General features: G+C 46.1%; 1 protein-coding gene across 1 annotated transcript in view; it reads left to right on the top strand.

Moving 5' to 3' along the window:
* The window catches only part of PKN3 (protein kinase N3), a 67,445-nt gene that overhangs the window by 25,379 nt on the left and 27,407 nt on the right, over positions 1-14,659 (top strand). The window contains exons 7-11 of the mRNA XM_060251061.1: positions 2,691-2,882; positions 6,170-6,279; positions 8,294-8,437; positions 10,548-10,623; positions 14,205-14,394. Coding sequence (XP_060107044.1) covers positions 2,691-2,882; positions 6,170-6,279; positions 8,294-8,437; positions 10,548-10,623; positions 14,205-14,394 — 712 coding nt within the window. The remainder of the gene's footprint in view (positions 1-2,690; positions 2,883-6,169; positions 6,280-8,293; positions 8,438-10,547; positions 10,624-14,204; positions 14,395-14,659) is intronic.

The following is a 14,659-nucleotide window of genomic DNA, read 5'->3' on the forward strand; positions in this document are numbered from 1 at the left end:
CTTCCTCCCTTCCTTCCTCCCTCCCTCCCTTCCTTCCTTCCTTCCTTCCTTCCTTCCTTCCTTCCTTCCTTCCTTCCTTCCTTCCTTCCTTCCTTCCTTCCTTCCTTCCTTCCTTCCTTCCTTCCTTCCTTCCTTCCATCTGATGTTCGTATCTTGTGGCTCTCAAACATCTGACGTTTATTCTATGTGGCTGTTACATTAAGCAAGCTTGGCCTAGCCTCTTTTCCCCTTGCTCTTCACCTCCTGCACAGATTTGTTAGCATAAAATTGGAGAGAGCTCCGTGGATGAAGAGTACGTCTAAAAAAAGGCCTTTTTATTCTTGGTTTGATAGTATAAACAATAGAAGAAAAAAACAGATCCATCTATAAATATATAAGACCGTCGGAAGAGCCCTGCTGGATCGGACCAACAGTCCATCTAATATAGCATCCTGTCTCATCCAATGGCTAAACAGTTACTGTAGAGGGCAAACAACAGGGCATAGAGGCTGAGGCCTTCCTGTGATGTTGCCTCCTGGCACGGGGATTCAGAGGCTGACTGCCTTTGAATGTGGCAGTTCCCTTTAGTCACTGTGGCTAGTGGCCATTCTGTCCTCCATTCTGTGCCTTTGGCCATTGCTTCGTTCCCTGGCAGTGAATTCCACATTTTAATCACTTGTTGTACTGTAAATTTCCATCCTTTGTATGTGAGCGTGATAAGTGAGAATCCGCTCATTGCGTCCGATGAGAGCCAAAAGCCAGGAAAATTTTCATTAGAATAAAAAAAACTGGTTAGTCTCTGCAGTGCTGCAGCAGATTTACAGGGTTACACGATCCAGGATTATTCTCCAAAGCAGAGCAGATCCTGCAAACTATTAGAAGACCATCAGCTCCTACTGATGAGACATCAGCTAACCATCCCGGGCTTTTCACCAGCAGTTTGCATAGCAAAGGGATGGCCCACAGCTAAAGAAAGATGAATTTCCAAGGAGTTCACCTTGTTAGTGTGTTGCAGCCCCCCAGTCTTAATGGCACCTGAAAAGCTACCCAATGTGTTGGGGCCGAACACCTCCTGAAGAAGAGCCCATTTGTCATGCATGTGTATGGGCAAAGTGCTTTCAAGACGCTTCCCACTTACGGTGGCCCTGTGAATTGTTGTTGTCGTTCAGTTGCACAGTCGAGTCCGACTCTCTGCGACCCCATGGACAAAGTCACGCCAGGCCCTCCTGTCATCCACCATCCTCCGAAGTCTGCTCAAATTCGTGTTTGTTACATCAGTAACGCTGTCCAGCCATCTCATCTTTTGCCGTCCTCTTCTTCTTTTGCCTTCTGTCTTTCCCAGCATCAGGGCCTTCTCCAGGGAGTGCTCCCTTCTCATTTGGTGGCCAAAGTATTTGAGCTTCAGCTTCAGCATTTGCCCTTCCCGGGAACAGTCTGGGTTGGATCTTCTTGACTCTTGTCTTCTTAGAATGTGACCCAGGTACAAGAGCCTCAGTTTAGGCATTTTGGCTTCTGGGGAAAGTTCAGGCTTTATATGATCTAGAATCCACTGATTTGTCTTTTTGGAGGTCCACCCATATGCAGTTGCTTCACCACTGTGATTTTATCCATTAACCAAGCAAATTCCCTGCAACCATATCTCATAGCTTGGTAGCATCTCTAGCTTCCAATTGTCTGCAAATAAGATTGATGCTGAGCCTTGCCTCGTAGGGAAATTGAAGAAACACTGTCGCCGTTGAAACTATATAACATCTAAGAGACTTAGCACCAAATTATCCTGACTGTTTTAATTACTGAATGTGTATTTTTATAATACGTATGGATTTTAATTGTTTGTTGTGATTTTATACCGCGAGCCACCTTGAGCCTGCCTCGGCAGGGAGGGCAGGATATAAATCAAATAAAGTATAAGTATAAGATTATCGCAGCTATGAACTTTAAATATAAAGTATTTTTAGGCACCTGGACATCATTATAACCTAAAAGGCACATCAGTGGTGTAAGCTGTATATTTTTCTTTTAAAAAGGTAAAGGTAGTCCTCTGTGCAAGCGCTGGGTTGTTACCGACCCATGGGGTGACGTCGCATCATGACGTTTTCTTGGCAGACTTTTTGTTATGGGCTGGTTTGCCATCGCCTTTCCCAGTCATCTCCACTCCCCGCCCCCCCAGCAAGCTGGGTCCTCATTTTACTGACCTTGGAAGGATGGAAGGCTGAGTCAGCCTTGAGCCGGCTACCTGAACCCAGCTTACAGTATCTTTTATCCCCTTCTGAATTATAGTACAATACTATGAGAATGTTCACCATCAATGAAGAGAGTTCTACTAGCTGTTTGGGCCTTTTTGGGTTCCCAACCTTTTTGAGGCTACAAGCGCTTCTGGAATTTTGAGAGGGGAATGGTGAGTGCCACTCCAAAATGGGTACCACAGAAGGTGGAGTTAAACCCAAAATGGCTCCCTCTAAAGGTGGAGCCAAATGCTTTGAGTCCTGGGTACTGGAGAAAAACAGGGTAGAAATGCTTTACATTGATCCATCAGTGGGCCTTCCGTACTCTGGTTTTATGACACAACGAGGTGATTGGATGGGCTTTGGGCAGCGTTTAAACCTCATGTGTTCCGTGAACATGCTGACATTTTGCCACTCGAGTCATCTTCCTTCTCTTGTCTCCCTCCCCTCCCCTTCCCTCCACCCGTCTTCGACGGCATTTCTCAGGGATGCTGGAAGTGCGCTTGATGGGCTGCCAGGACCTTCTGGAAAGGGTGCCAGGCCGTTCCCGAGTGGCCAGCTCCATGCCCATCTTCGGGAGCCCCACTGATTTGAAGCCCTTGACTCGGACGTGGGCTGGTGTGAACATCCACGGCCGTGGGGCTGCCACAAAACACGTTCGGAATGAGGAACTGGGCAGTAAGTTTGCTGGTTCCGGTTGGGTTTGCTTGGCGGTGTCTGTTCTGAGTTCGCGGCTGGCTGATTGGTGATGAGTTTTCAGGGGGTGGCGTGATGTACTGTCAGGGAAGGAGGCAAAAGCAAGAGGTGTTGCAACCTGGGTGAGGATAGCAACAGGTAACCAGTTCCAGGTTGGGAACTATCTGGATATTTTGGAGGTGACACCTGCAGAGAGGGAGATTTGGGGAGGAGAGGGACTTCAGTGGGATATAGTGCCAGAGAGTCCACCTTCTAAAGTGACCATTTTCTCCAGTTTTAGTTTCGTGGTTTTTGTTGCCTGGAGATCAGTTGTCATCAGTGCTTCCTTTAAGCTGAATTAGTGTGAGCTAGCTCACAGTTTTTTAGCCTCTGGCTCATGCATTTTTGTCTTAACTCAGCCCCAGAGCAAGCTAATTTATGCAGCAGCCTGCAACTTTTAAGACCAGTAGCTCACAAAGCAGAATTTTTGCTCACAAGACTCCACAGCTTAGAGGGAGTATTGGTTGTAATAGTGGGAGAGCTCCAGTCACCACCTGGAGGTTGGCAGCTTTAGCAGCAGCAGTAGAGGGCTTTGGCCTCTGTTCCCTACTTTGTGGGCCTTTGCGGGGGGCATTTGATCAGCCACTGTAGGGAAAATGGGGTGCTGGATAAGATGGGCCATTCATTTGATTCAGCAGGGCCTTCTGTATAGGAGAAATTCAGTGTTCCTTCCAGGCTTTGAGTGGTAATTCTGGCTTAGGTTTGTTGGCAAAAGGAGAGAGCATACACCTGAGCTCCACTGTTTTTGTTTTTTCCCCCTTCCCATTTCACTATTTTGTTACTATTTACAGAAATATCTTTATCCCACCTGTGTGTCCAAAGTTCACAAAGGCAATAAATACAAGGGGTGTGGGGGGGATAATGTAAAATAACTTGCAAAACACTCACCTGCTGTAAAACTAAACAGGGCTCCCAAGAGGCATCTGTGGGCATAACATGATAGAAACAAGACACAACAGGAAAAGTGAATACAGTATATATATTCTGTACAGTTGGCAGCAAGTGATCAATCTTTACATAACGTTGTCCCCCCAAGCTTTTTACAGCGGTTGGCCATCAAACAGAAAGCAAGCGATGGAGTCAGGCAGATCTTGGTTAAAAAAATAAAGCTGGTCCCTTGCGGTTTGTCATTGCCTTGGAAGGATGAGCCAACCTTGAGCTGGCTACCTGAACCCAGCTTCCACCGGGATCGAACTCAGGTCGTGAGCAGAGCTTAGGACTGCAGTACTGCAGACCTTGGTAGCACATTCCATAACTTGGGGTCGCTACTAGCAGTGTCCCCTCTAAGCTGAGTTAGCGTGAGCTAGCTCACTGATTTTTAGCCTCCGGCTCACACATTTTTGTCTTAGCTCAGGAAGGATGACCCCAGAGCACAATAATTTTTGCAGTAGCTCACAACTTTAATGCCGGTAGCTCACAGCTTTAATACACAAAGTAGAATTTTTGCTCACAAGACTGCAGCTTAGAGGGAATATTGGTCACTACTAATGAGGCCCTGTCTCTTTGAATAGTGGCAGGTGGCGGGGAGCTAAACCAGATAATCTCAGTGTTTAGTTTGAGGACTGTCAAGGGTGTGGAAGAGTTAAGAGGACAGATTTCCAGACCTTCTGAGGGCCCAGCTAGCCAGGCAAGGCATCTGGCGAGTGATTTTACCTGCAGTCACTGGTATAAATTCAAGGTGAGGAACCTTGGCCTCCATCTCACCTCCGTCTCACCTACCCTATAGACTATTGTTAGCATGAGGGCAGGTACACTGTCCTTCTGAGCACATTATGAGGAACGGAGGGCTGGATTTGTGAAAACGGAACGGGGGGAATTACAGTCCTCATAGCAACACATGAGTGACTGGCTGCGAAGAGACAAAATAGGCACTAACAGCAAATTTTGCTTTCCGTAGGACAGAACTAGGGGTTGAGTAGGGTGAGGGCGTCTTTATCTGGAGGCCATGGTACCTTTTGGGCAGTCTTGCCTGTGGGGTTTTTGTTCCCCATCCTTTCTCCAAAAAGTTTAGGGTGGTATATGTGATTTCTCCTCTCCCCTTTTATCTGCATAACAATCCTGTGAGGTAGGTTAATCTGAGAGTAAGTTAGTCTGAGATTGCGGGTTGGGTCCAAAGAGCTTCATGGATGGTTGAGCTCTCAAAACTGGAGCTCTCAAGACCAATGTTCCCTCTAAGCTACGGAGTCTTGTGAGCAAAAATTCTACTTTGTGAGCTACTGGCATTAAAGTGGTGAGCTACTGCATAAATTAACTTGCTCTGAACGAAGACAAAAATGTATGAGCTGGAGGCTAAAAAATTGTGAGCTAGCTCACACTAACTCAGCTTGGAACACTGCTCAAGACCTAGTTAGGTCCATCAACTGCAAAGCTGTGTGAACTCATAATGGTCAGCTTTTGGTGGGGGAGGGCAAGATATCCTTCATCTCTCACCGGACTGCTGCATTACTGAATCTTAAGAATAGCTAAAGTGTGACTTGCCAGTACTGTTTGTGTAAGATGGGTGATGGGCCCAGAATGTTCCTCACTGCTTCTGGACTGTTCAGTTTGGTTTTCTCCAACAGCCCCAACTGCATCTACCATATTTTTCGGACGATTAGACGCACCGGAGCATAAGATGCACCTTCCTCCTGGGGGGCAATCTGATGCTTTTTCCTCCAATCCGGCGCTTCCCCGGCTCCTGCTTGCCTGGTTCCATCTTCTTCAGGCAAGCGTGGGATCGCTCCACGTGGCCCCAGCGCTTTGCAAGCGCCGGCCGCGGAGGGGGCAGCGTGCTTCCTACTTCCCTGTGTTCCTGCCTTCAGCTGTGATGTTTAAAGCAAGCGCTGAGGTCGCTCCCTCCCCCCTCCGACCCCAGCGCTTGCTTTAAACATCACAGCTGAAGGCAGGAACACAGGGAAGTAGGAAGCACGCTGCCCCCTCCGCGGCCGGCGCTTGCAAAGCGCTGGGGCCACGTGGAGCGATCCCACGCTTGCCTGAAGAAGATGGAGCCAGGCAAGCAGGCGCCGGGGACGTGCCGGATTGGAGGAAGAGGCAGCGGATCGCCCCCTCGCCCCCCGAAGGTACGTACCTTCGGACCATAAGACGCACACACTTTCCCCCCCACTTTTTTTGGAGGGGGAAAGTGCGTCTTATGGTCCAAAAAATACAGTAATTCTTGGGTCTCCTCCTGAGGGAGATAGGCCTTCTAAGATCTGCTGTGTAACCTTCCCTACCTTCCTTCCCTGGTGCAGGTGAAGTTCTTGCTCTGCTCAAGGTGGACAACAAAGTGGTCGGGCACACGAACTGGGGACCAGTGAACAACCAAGCTTGGGACCAAACCTTTATCATTGAACTGGATCGAGTAAGCACATGTGTATTTCTGGACTCCCACAATTAGAGATTCTTTAAGTTTTGAATCCCTTTAAATGGACCGCCATAGATCTTGCATTGAAGTTATTCTATTTGTAGATTGCCCACGGGAGAACCCAGATGTGCAGAGAAATAGCCGTTCCACTCTAGAGAAAGTATTCCCCATGTTGTGGTGCCACATATGCTATTTGGCCCAAAGCTAGTGAGTTTAATGGCTGTGTAGCGATTTGAATCCAGGTTGCTTGTGACAGAGGGCCTTTTCACACTTACCGGTGGAAACCAGAAGGGAGTCAGTATTGTGCTGCCTTGCAGTAATCCGAGACAGGGATGGGAGTTTTCAGACACATGTTTTTTTTTCCCAGTAGGGTTTCGTGATTGAAGCAAGCCATTTCACACTGTTCCGCTTTTATCTCGCTTCCACCAGCACCAGCCGTTTTTGCCTGCCAGCTCACGATCTCCAGCTTATTTTTTTTTTTTGGAACGTCGGGCAAAGATTGCTATAGCGCTATAGCGACGTATCACAACAGCACCACCATAGAGATGGCTAGGCTCCATTGAGATAAGTTACCAGGTTTCAGCAGCGGCGATCTCTGGCATCTTAATGGAACCCAGGCATCCCTATGGTGATGCTGTTGTGATACGTCGCTATAGCGCTATAGCAATCTTAGCCTGACGTTCAAAAAAAAAAAAAGCCAGAGATCGTGCGCCGGCGGGTGAAAAGGGGCACGAAAACTGCTCCCGGATTAGATACTGGACATTTCACACAGCGCCCCATAGCGATTTCAACCCGGAAGGAGGGGTTGAAAACTGGAAGAAGCTGCTCTTTGTTAGTAACGCATCAGGCATGCCTCACTACCAGGACAGCACGGGACTGTGTGAAAAGGTGACAGTGTTCCGGTAGCAGCCAGTTACTGAGTCGGGTCTGTCTGAAATGCCAGCAGAAACCCATTACTGTTCAGTAACGGACCAGCTTCCATACTGGAATACATAGGCTGTGTGAAAAAGTTCAGAGTTCAGTACTCTTATCAGAGGTGAGCATTTTGGGGGGGGGGGTTGGGCTGTGGGCCACAACCATGTCTGTGCCTGCGTGTGAAACGAACGTGCGGCTGCTCTTGTTTTGTTGCACGGAAAGCGTGCTGGCAGGCTGCTTGTTTCGGAGGCCACAAAAGTGGGTGGAGTGAGACCCAAGGGGGGGCCTTCTCTGCTGCTCTTCTCAGCACTTGACCCTCACACCACGCCCCCTTTTTTCAGTGTACATCAGCCCACTGCCCAGTGCTGGTCTCCAGTGAACAGCTTCCAAATTGTTGAGCAGCTCTTGGTCTACCAAAAAAAAAATCTCCTGTGGGTGAAATAAGGCTCGATTGCCTACCTTTGGATTACATCAGGCTGACCCTTATGCTTTCTGTTCTCTTGCTCTCATGTTACTGTCTGTCTCTGTCTTTCCACACCCCTCCTTGGGTCTCTGGCCCTCTGCAAACACAGTATTGCCATCTCTGGTCCATTATTGTGGCTTCTGTCTTTCTGTGCTCTCCGTTGTTCAGTTTGCTTCATGTTCCAGCACTTGTCCAGCTGCTCTTGTTGCTGTACTTCAAATGCCCATTTAAAAAGCAGTCACCTCTTTTACTATCACTTGCTAAGCGACTTACCTTTACTGCTTTCCTGGTACTGTTTTCCTGGGGCACAAGCTGGGCTTTTTTTGTAGCAGGAACTCCTTTGCATATTAGGCCACACTCCCAATGTAGCCAATCCTCCAAGAGCTTACAGTAGGCCCTGTAAGAAGAGCCTGTAAGCTCCAGGGTTGGCTACATCAGGGGTGTGTGGCCTAATATGCAAAGGAGTTCCTGCTCCAAAAAAAGCCCTGGGCACAAGCATTGGACAAGGAGAGAAGGGGCACCCGTTAATTCCATTCACTTGTAGGGCAGATTTGGCTTAAGGGCTGCCAGTTGCCGACCTGCTTCTTTGTGAGTAACCGAATAACATTCTCCATGTTTTCCCCTCCTCTGCAGTCCCGGGAGCTGGAGATCTCGGTATATTGGCGCGACTGGAGAGAACTGTGTGCAGTGAAATACTTGCGCTTGGATGACTTCCTCGATAATGAACGCCACGGCATGTGCCTCTCCCTTGAACCTCAAGGGCTGCTTTTTGCAGAGGTAAGGAGATGCTTGTGCTTTCAACACTTTCTTTCAGTTTGCAGTTCCGGGAATGGTCTTGGGCACAAGATTCATCTGCTGCTGAAGCTTCGCAGGTTTGGCCCCATAAGCTGCCTTGAAAGGAAGCTGTCTGGGAAACACAGGCAAACAGTTGGGAAGGAACAGGGTGAAATTGTAATGCCAAGAATATATTAAATGGGGCGTTTTAGCAGTTTTTAATACCTTATCTTCAACTCAAGAGTGAAGCATAATAAAACTCTCTTCATTGTATCCAGAAGATCTCAGGTTTAGTTCCTGGTATAGCCAGTCAGAGAATTTCAGGTAACAGGGCTAATATGCCAGATGCTGTCTAGATAGAACTGAAGTTCTGTTGGATGATAAAAAAGGGTTATCTTTCCAGACCTCTCATTACTTTTTACTCTGTCCTTCTTAAGGAGTTCAAAGTAGCATGCATGGCTCTCCCTCTATATTTGATCCATAAAAAACCCTATGAAAGAGAATTACTAGTCCCCAGTAACCCACTGAGCTTCATGACTTAGTGGGAGAACTTTGTCCAACACTAGCCACTGTGTAGATCCACTAGACTGGATCTAGCTGGAGTTGCATTACCTTCAAAAGATGTAGTTGCAGTTTCGGAGGGAGGATAATTAGACAGGTTGCTTCATTTGGATGTTGCAGTCTTATTTGTGGCAGATAGTGAATTCATAACCTGGTTAAGTTGGGTTGGCGAATGTATGCCTCCTTGAAGATCTGGCCACAGTTATCCATGCTTGAATAGCATCCTTGCTTGACTACTGCAGCACACTCTACGTTGGGCTGCCCTTGAAGGCTGTTTGGAAACTACATTTGATGCTAAAAACAGAATCCCCAAGTAGGAGAAAGTCTTAACTTGTTCAATACCAAACCCATTAATTGGCCATTGTAATAAGCACAATCTCCTGTTTTTGGTGAAGACTAAAATCTTGGCTTTCTGGAAATTGATTACCACACTTTTTCACAGGCAGTAATTGGAAAAGATTTGCAAGGTCCCTTGTAGACCAACTCTGATGCAGGACAAAATGATGGCATCATCTGCATAGAGCAGGACCCGACCACTAATCTCAGCTAATTTTATTGGGTGGCAGCAGTCATCAGAAATTGATGCTAGATAATTTAAGAACAAATTAAATGAAAAAAGGAGCTAGTAAACCATCCCTGTCTTTCCCAAGTTAAATGAGTTTGTTAGATGTCCTTCATACCCACAATGCACTTGGGCAGTCAGTCCAAATATAAGCATTGTATGAGCCTTAAACGCCTTTTATCAATAGTCATTTGGCTAAGTTTATTCCACAACTTGGAGCAATTTATAGAATCAAAGGCTCCTTGAGGTCAGTGAAGCCCCCGTGTAACTGCTCCTCTCTTAACAGATGGATATTTATCAACCAAGAGATGTAGGATTAAACAATGGTCATGCGTTAGGGTTGCCTGGTCCAACTGAAGAAATATCTGGGGACCTTGAATAAAACTTTGCTGTTAAAGGTGCCACTGGACTCTAACTTTCTTCTATGTTTCTAAGTATAACTTGAAGGGTTGGTGGGAGTTTTGTATGTGTGTGTTTTTAAAGTTTGAACAGATTGAGACCTGTATGCCTAAAAGGGCCGTCTGTCTTGAGGATCTTTATCAAAAGAATTTTAGACTTCAGGCCTTCTCTTTGTTGTTGGCTGGTGTTTTAAACTCTTGAGATTCCACTTTAATTTTTTGTTGTGTGCTGCCATTCTATAATGCGGTGGTTTATTTCTCACTGTTTTATTTGCTGCCATTTATTGCTGTGATGATTAGTTGTGATCTTTCTTTTTGCAAATTGGGAAGCTCATTTGCTGTGAGGTGACTTATTAATAGTTAGAAGTAAAAATAGATTAATTCATAGAGAGATAATATATATCAGAGGGTGGCCATTGGTAGCTCTCCAGATGTTTTTTGCCTACAACTCCCATCAGCCCCAGCCAGCATGGCTGCTGGCTGGGGCTGATGGGAGATGTAGGCAAAAAACATCTGGAAAGCTACCGTTGGCCACCCCTAATATATATATATCATTCCCCCCCCCCCACTCCTTCCCACTGTTCCTTTACAGGTAACATTCAACAACCCTGTGATTGAGAGGCGCTCCAAGCTGCAACGTCAGAAGCGCATTTTTCCCAAACAAAAAGGTTAGTGCGGGCTTGGTGGGACAGGCAACTCCATCTGTTTGTATGCCTGAGTCACGGGTTCAAGGGTGGAAAATGGTCAGTAAAATGGATAAAAGTCAGTTTTTTCATCTTGGTAATGAATTAGTCTTTTTTTCTTAAAGTGGTCAGTAAAATCAGTATTTCTTTGTTTCCATGAATGCAATTTGTGGAGGTTTTTTTTTTTTTTGTTACTGCACCTTGGGGGAAACATCATGACTTCCCAGTGAGAAGACAGATATTTTTCAGTATGTAATTATTTTTAAAAGGGAATTCCTTTTGGCTTAAATTTTGTATGATAATAAAAACATGGCCTTCATTTAAAAAAATCAATGAAAAGGTGTGTGATGGCTGCGTTTGGGCATGGTGGGGGCCAGATAATAATAATTTTTAATGAAGTCCCAGTTTTTCTTTTAAAACGCCGATTTATTGACAGGTTGAAATTAAATTGTTCAGTAATTTATCCATTTTTTGTCAGTATTTGGCCAGATTTTTTTTGGAATTTTTGGTCAGTAAAATGAGTAATATTTGACCCTTTGACTAGTTTTCACCCCTGCTGGTTCCTCATTTATTTCATTTGATTTTTATCCTGCCCCTTCCCTAACAATTGGGGCTCAAGGCAGTTAGCAACATCAACATAAAGCATAAATACAAAAACAAATGTTCTGTGAAACAATTTATCACACCGGCATGACAATCAGAGAAGCTGATAGTAGGCTCAATAAGGGTGCCTGAACAGAGTGCCTGGAAGAATAAAATCCCTCTTACAGGTTCTGCAGAACCCAGAGAGGTTGTTCAAGGCATGTGTCTTTTCGGACAGAACATTCCACCAGGCTGGAGCCATGATAAAAAAAACCCTCAGTTTGGTGTAGTGGTGAAATGTGCGGACTCTGTCTGGGAGAACTGGGTTTGATTCCCCACTCTTCCATCTGCACCTGCTGGTATGACCTTGGGTCAGTTATAACTCTCTCAGAGCTGTTCTCTCAAGAGCAGTTTCTGTCAGAGCTCTCTCAGCCCCACCTACCTCACAGGGTGTCTGTTATGAGGAGGGGAAGGAAAAGGGGATTGTAAGCCGCTCTGAGACTCCCAAGTGAAAGTGAGTTATAAATCCAATCTCATCTTCTTTTCTTGTTCCACTCAAAGTTAAACAAACTACCGGGCCGCATGTTTGACACTCCTGATGTAGACAGTGTGAGGGAGGGGTGGTAAACTGGTGAGAAAAAGCTGGTGAACGTTGGGTTTGTTAGGACTTTAGTTAAGTGCACACTTTTCATCTTTGCACATGGCATGCGTTCTTCCTCCTCTGAGGAATCACAGGTGTTCTGAGCTCAGTTCACCTGCTTTGGTTGAGCACTGCACATTTTCTCCATATATGGCCTGCAGAATTAACCGGTATTCAGCACCAACAAGAAGTCTTGTGGAAGGCAAATCATGCAGTGAGGCACTGAGAATCATGATGCCTCAGCCTACCACAGAGTGCTGCTCTTGAACTTGGGCAGTACTAGGCATTGCTACTCTGTTAGATTCATGAGCAGACTCTCTGAGTAACCCACAGGCCAAATGGCCAGTAGCAACTGTTTTCCCATGATGCCTTTCAACAGTTAACTGTCAAAGACAACTTCTAGAAGCTAAACTTGGCGTCTCCAAATCCAGGCCAAAGCCTTTTGTGGGCTGCGGTAGCACAAGAACAAAAAAACCCTGCGTTGCAGCATTATTGTCAGATCAACTTATCTTTTGATCTTTGACCACCAGTTGAGAGGGGTACAAGCTTTTTTTCTTCTTGGTAAAAATGTCTGTTCTCAGGGGCTGCTGAGAAAAGGAGGCATTGGGGAACAAAATTACCACAGATTTGGGCAAAGTGCACTTGTGGTATTAAGTCCGTTGGCCCCTTTATTGGAGTAGAGGGGAGAGAAGTAGGACTTTGGGCCCGTTATTACTTCTTCTTACCAAAACTTCCACATGTCCCTGTGAGCCAACTACAGTCATCAGGCAGTCATCCGTTGGCTACTCCACTGCTTGGGGTGATCCGTCTGGCATCAGCCAGAGCCCAGACCTTTTCTGTCATGATTCCTGCTCTGTGGATTGGGCTCCCTGAAGAGGTGAGGGGACCTCCCACCTTGGCGATCTTGAGGGGGGCACTGCAACGCCTGCCTGTTTGCCAGGGCTTTTGTGGGGATTTGAATTGGCAGCCATCTTTTTCGGGGAGGGGAAAGGAAGAGATTTGGGTGTGGGTTTTTTTGTTTTATTTTTGAACTGAACATGTTTTTAACTATTATTGTAAGCGGCTTTGAACGACAAGGAAAAGTGGGATATAAATGTTTAAATACATAAATAACAACTATCACCCAGGGTTTCTGTGAGGATAAAACAGGGGTGGGGGTCATATATGCCTCATTGAATCTCCTTTCAAGAGATGAAGGGTGAAATATAAAGCTGAACAGTGGAATTTTAAGAAGACGATGGTAAACTACTGAATACTAGTAAAACACTGAATCCCAGTACCGGGAGGCAACATCGGGGAAGGCCTCGGCCTCTCTGCCCTGTTGTTGGCCCTTCGAAGGAACTGGTTGGCCTCTGTGTGAGACAGGATGCTGGACTAGATGGACCATTGGTCTGATTCATCAGGGCTCTCCTGATGTTCTTATTCAGAGAGAGACAAAATTATAGGCCTAGTTGTGTTAACAAGTCATGTGGCTTGTTTTCCAAAAGATGTTTGATGGTGTTTGTGGGAAAGCCCTTTTGTGGAGGGTTGCTGGGTCATAAGAACATAAGAGAAGCCATGTTGGATCAGGCCAATGGCCCATCCAGTCCAACACTCTGTGTCACACAGTGGCCAAATTTTTTTTTATATATACACACACACACACTGTGGCTAATAGCCACTGATGGACCTCTCCTCCATATTTTTATCTAACCCCCTCTTGAAGGTGGCTATGCTTGTGGCCGCCACCACCTCCTGTGGCAGTGAATTCCACATGTTAATCACCCTTTGGGTGAAGAAGTACTTCCTTTTATCCGTTTTAACCTGTCTGCTCAGCAATTTCATTGAATGCCCACGAGTTCTTGTATTGTGAGAAAAGGAGAAAAGTACTTCTTTCTCTACTTTCTCCATCCCATGCATTATCTTGTAAACCTCTATCATGTCACCCCACAGTCGACGTTTCTCCAAGCTAAAGAATCCCAAGCATTTCAACCTTTCTTCATAGGGAAACCTTTCTTCATAGGGAAAGTGACAGCCCTGCTTCTTAAAGAAATCTATTGATGCTGAGTCTGGCCTGACCTGACTGTGCCCCATTTGAGGCGAGTGGTTTCAGAAAATCATGCCCTAGAATCCTCCAGAACACAATAAACTGTCATACTCCGCTGTGCAGGGTTCTCTGATAGCTGAATTGTTGTGGGCAAAAATTGTCTTGATGCATGATAGAGGCCACGTCCAAATGGTGATCTTAGTGTGTTCCTAAAGATTAGTTTCTTGGGAACCACAGAGTGAGCAAAGATCCCAGGTAATTTCAAGGCATGGCAGTTTTAAACCAGTTTCCTGAGCTTGTGTGTTTTGATTTCCACAGGGAAAGAGTTCCTCCGGGCCTCTCAGATGAATATCAACATTGCCACGTGGGGGCGTCTGATGATGAGTATCTTACCACCTTGCAGTTCTCTGAACACCGTGAGCCCCCCTTTTCGGGCTTCCCCTCGCACGGGCCTGGCTTCCGTAGCCCCTTCCCAGAGCCAAACAGAACTGGTGTCTGCACTGGATGGGTAAGCAAATATGTTCTGATCACTGTCAGCAAATTACCGCAGTTACCAATGAAGATAATTGCGCTCGAAAACAAAAAAATGGGCTTACTATGTTTCGGGCGTTGTAAATAAATACATTTCATTGCATGGAACGGGGGAGTTGGAAGATCAAACAATATCATAACGATGAGGGGTGAATGACAAGGATCAGAGAAGCCCAGGTTCAAATCCCTAGTTAACCCAGCTTGCTGGGTGACTTTGGGCTACTTATCCTATCTCAGCCTAA

The sequence above is a fragment of the Heteronotia binoei genome, chromosome 12 (genome assembly GCF_032191835.1).
Source record: "Heteronotia binoei isolate CCM8104 ecotype False Entrance Well chromosome 12, APGP_CSIRO_Hbin_v1, whole genome shotgun sequence".
Classification (NCBI taxonomy): domain Eukaryota; kingdom Metazoa; phylum Chordata; class Lepidosauria; order Squamata; family Gekkonidae; genus Heteronotia; species Heteronotia binoei.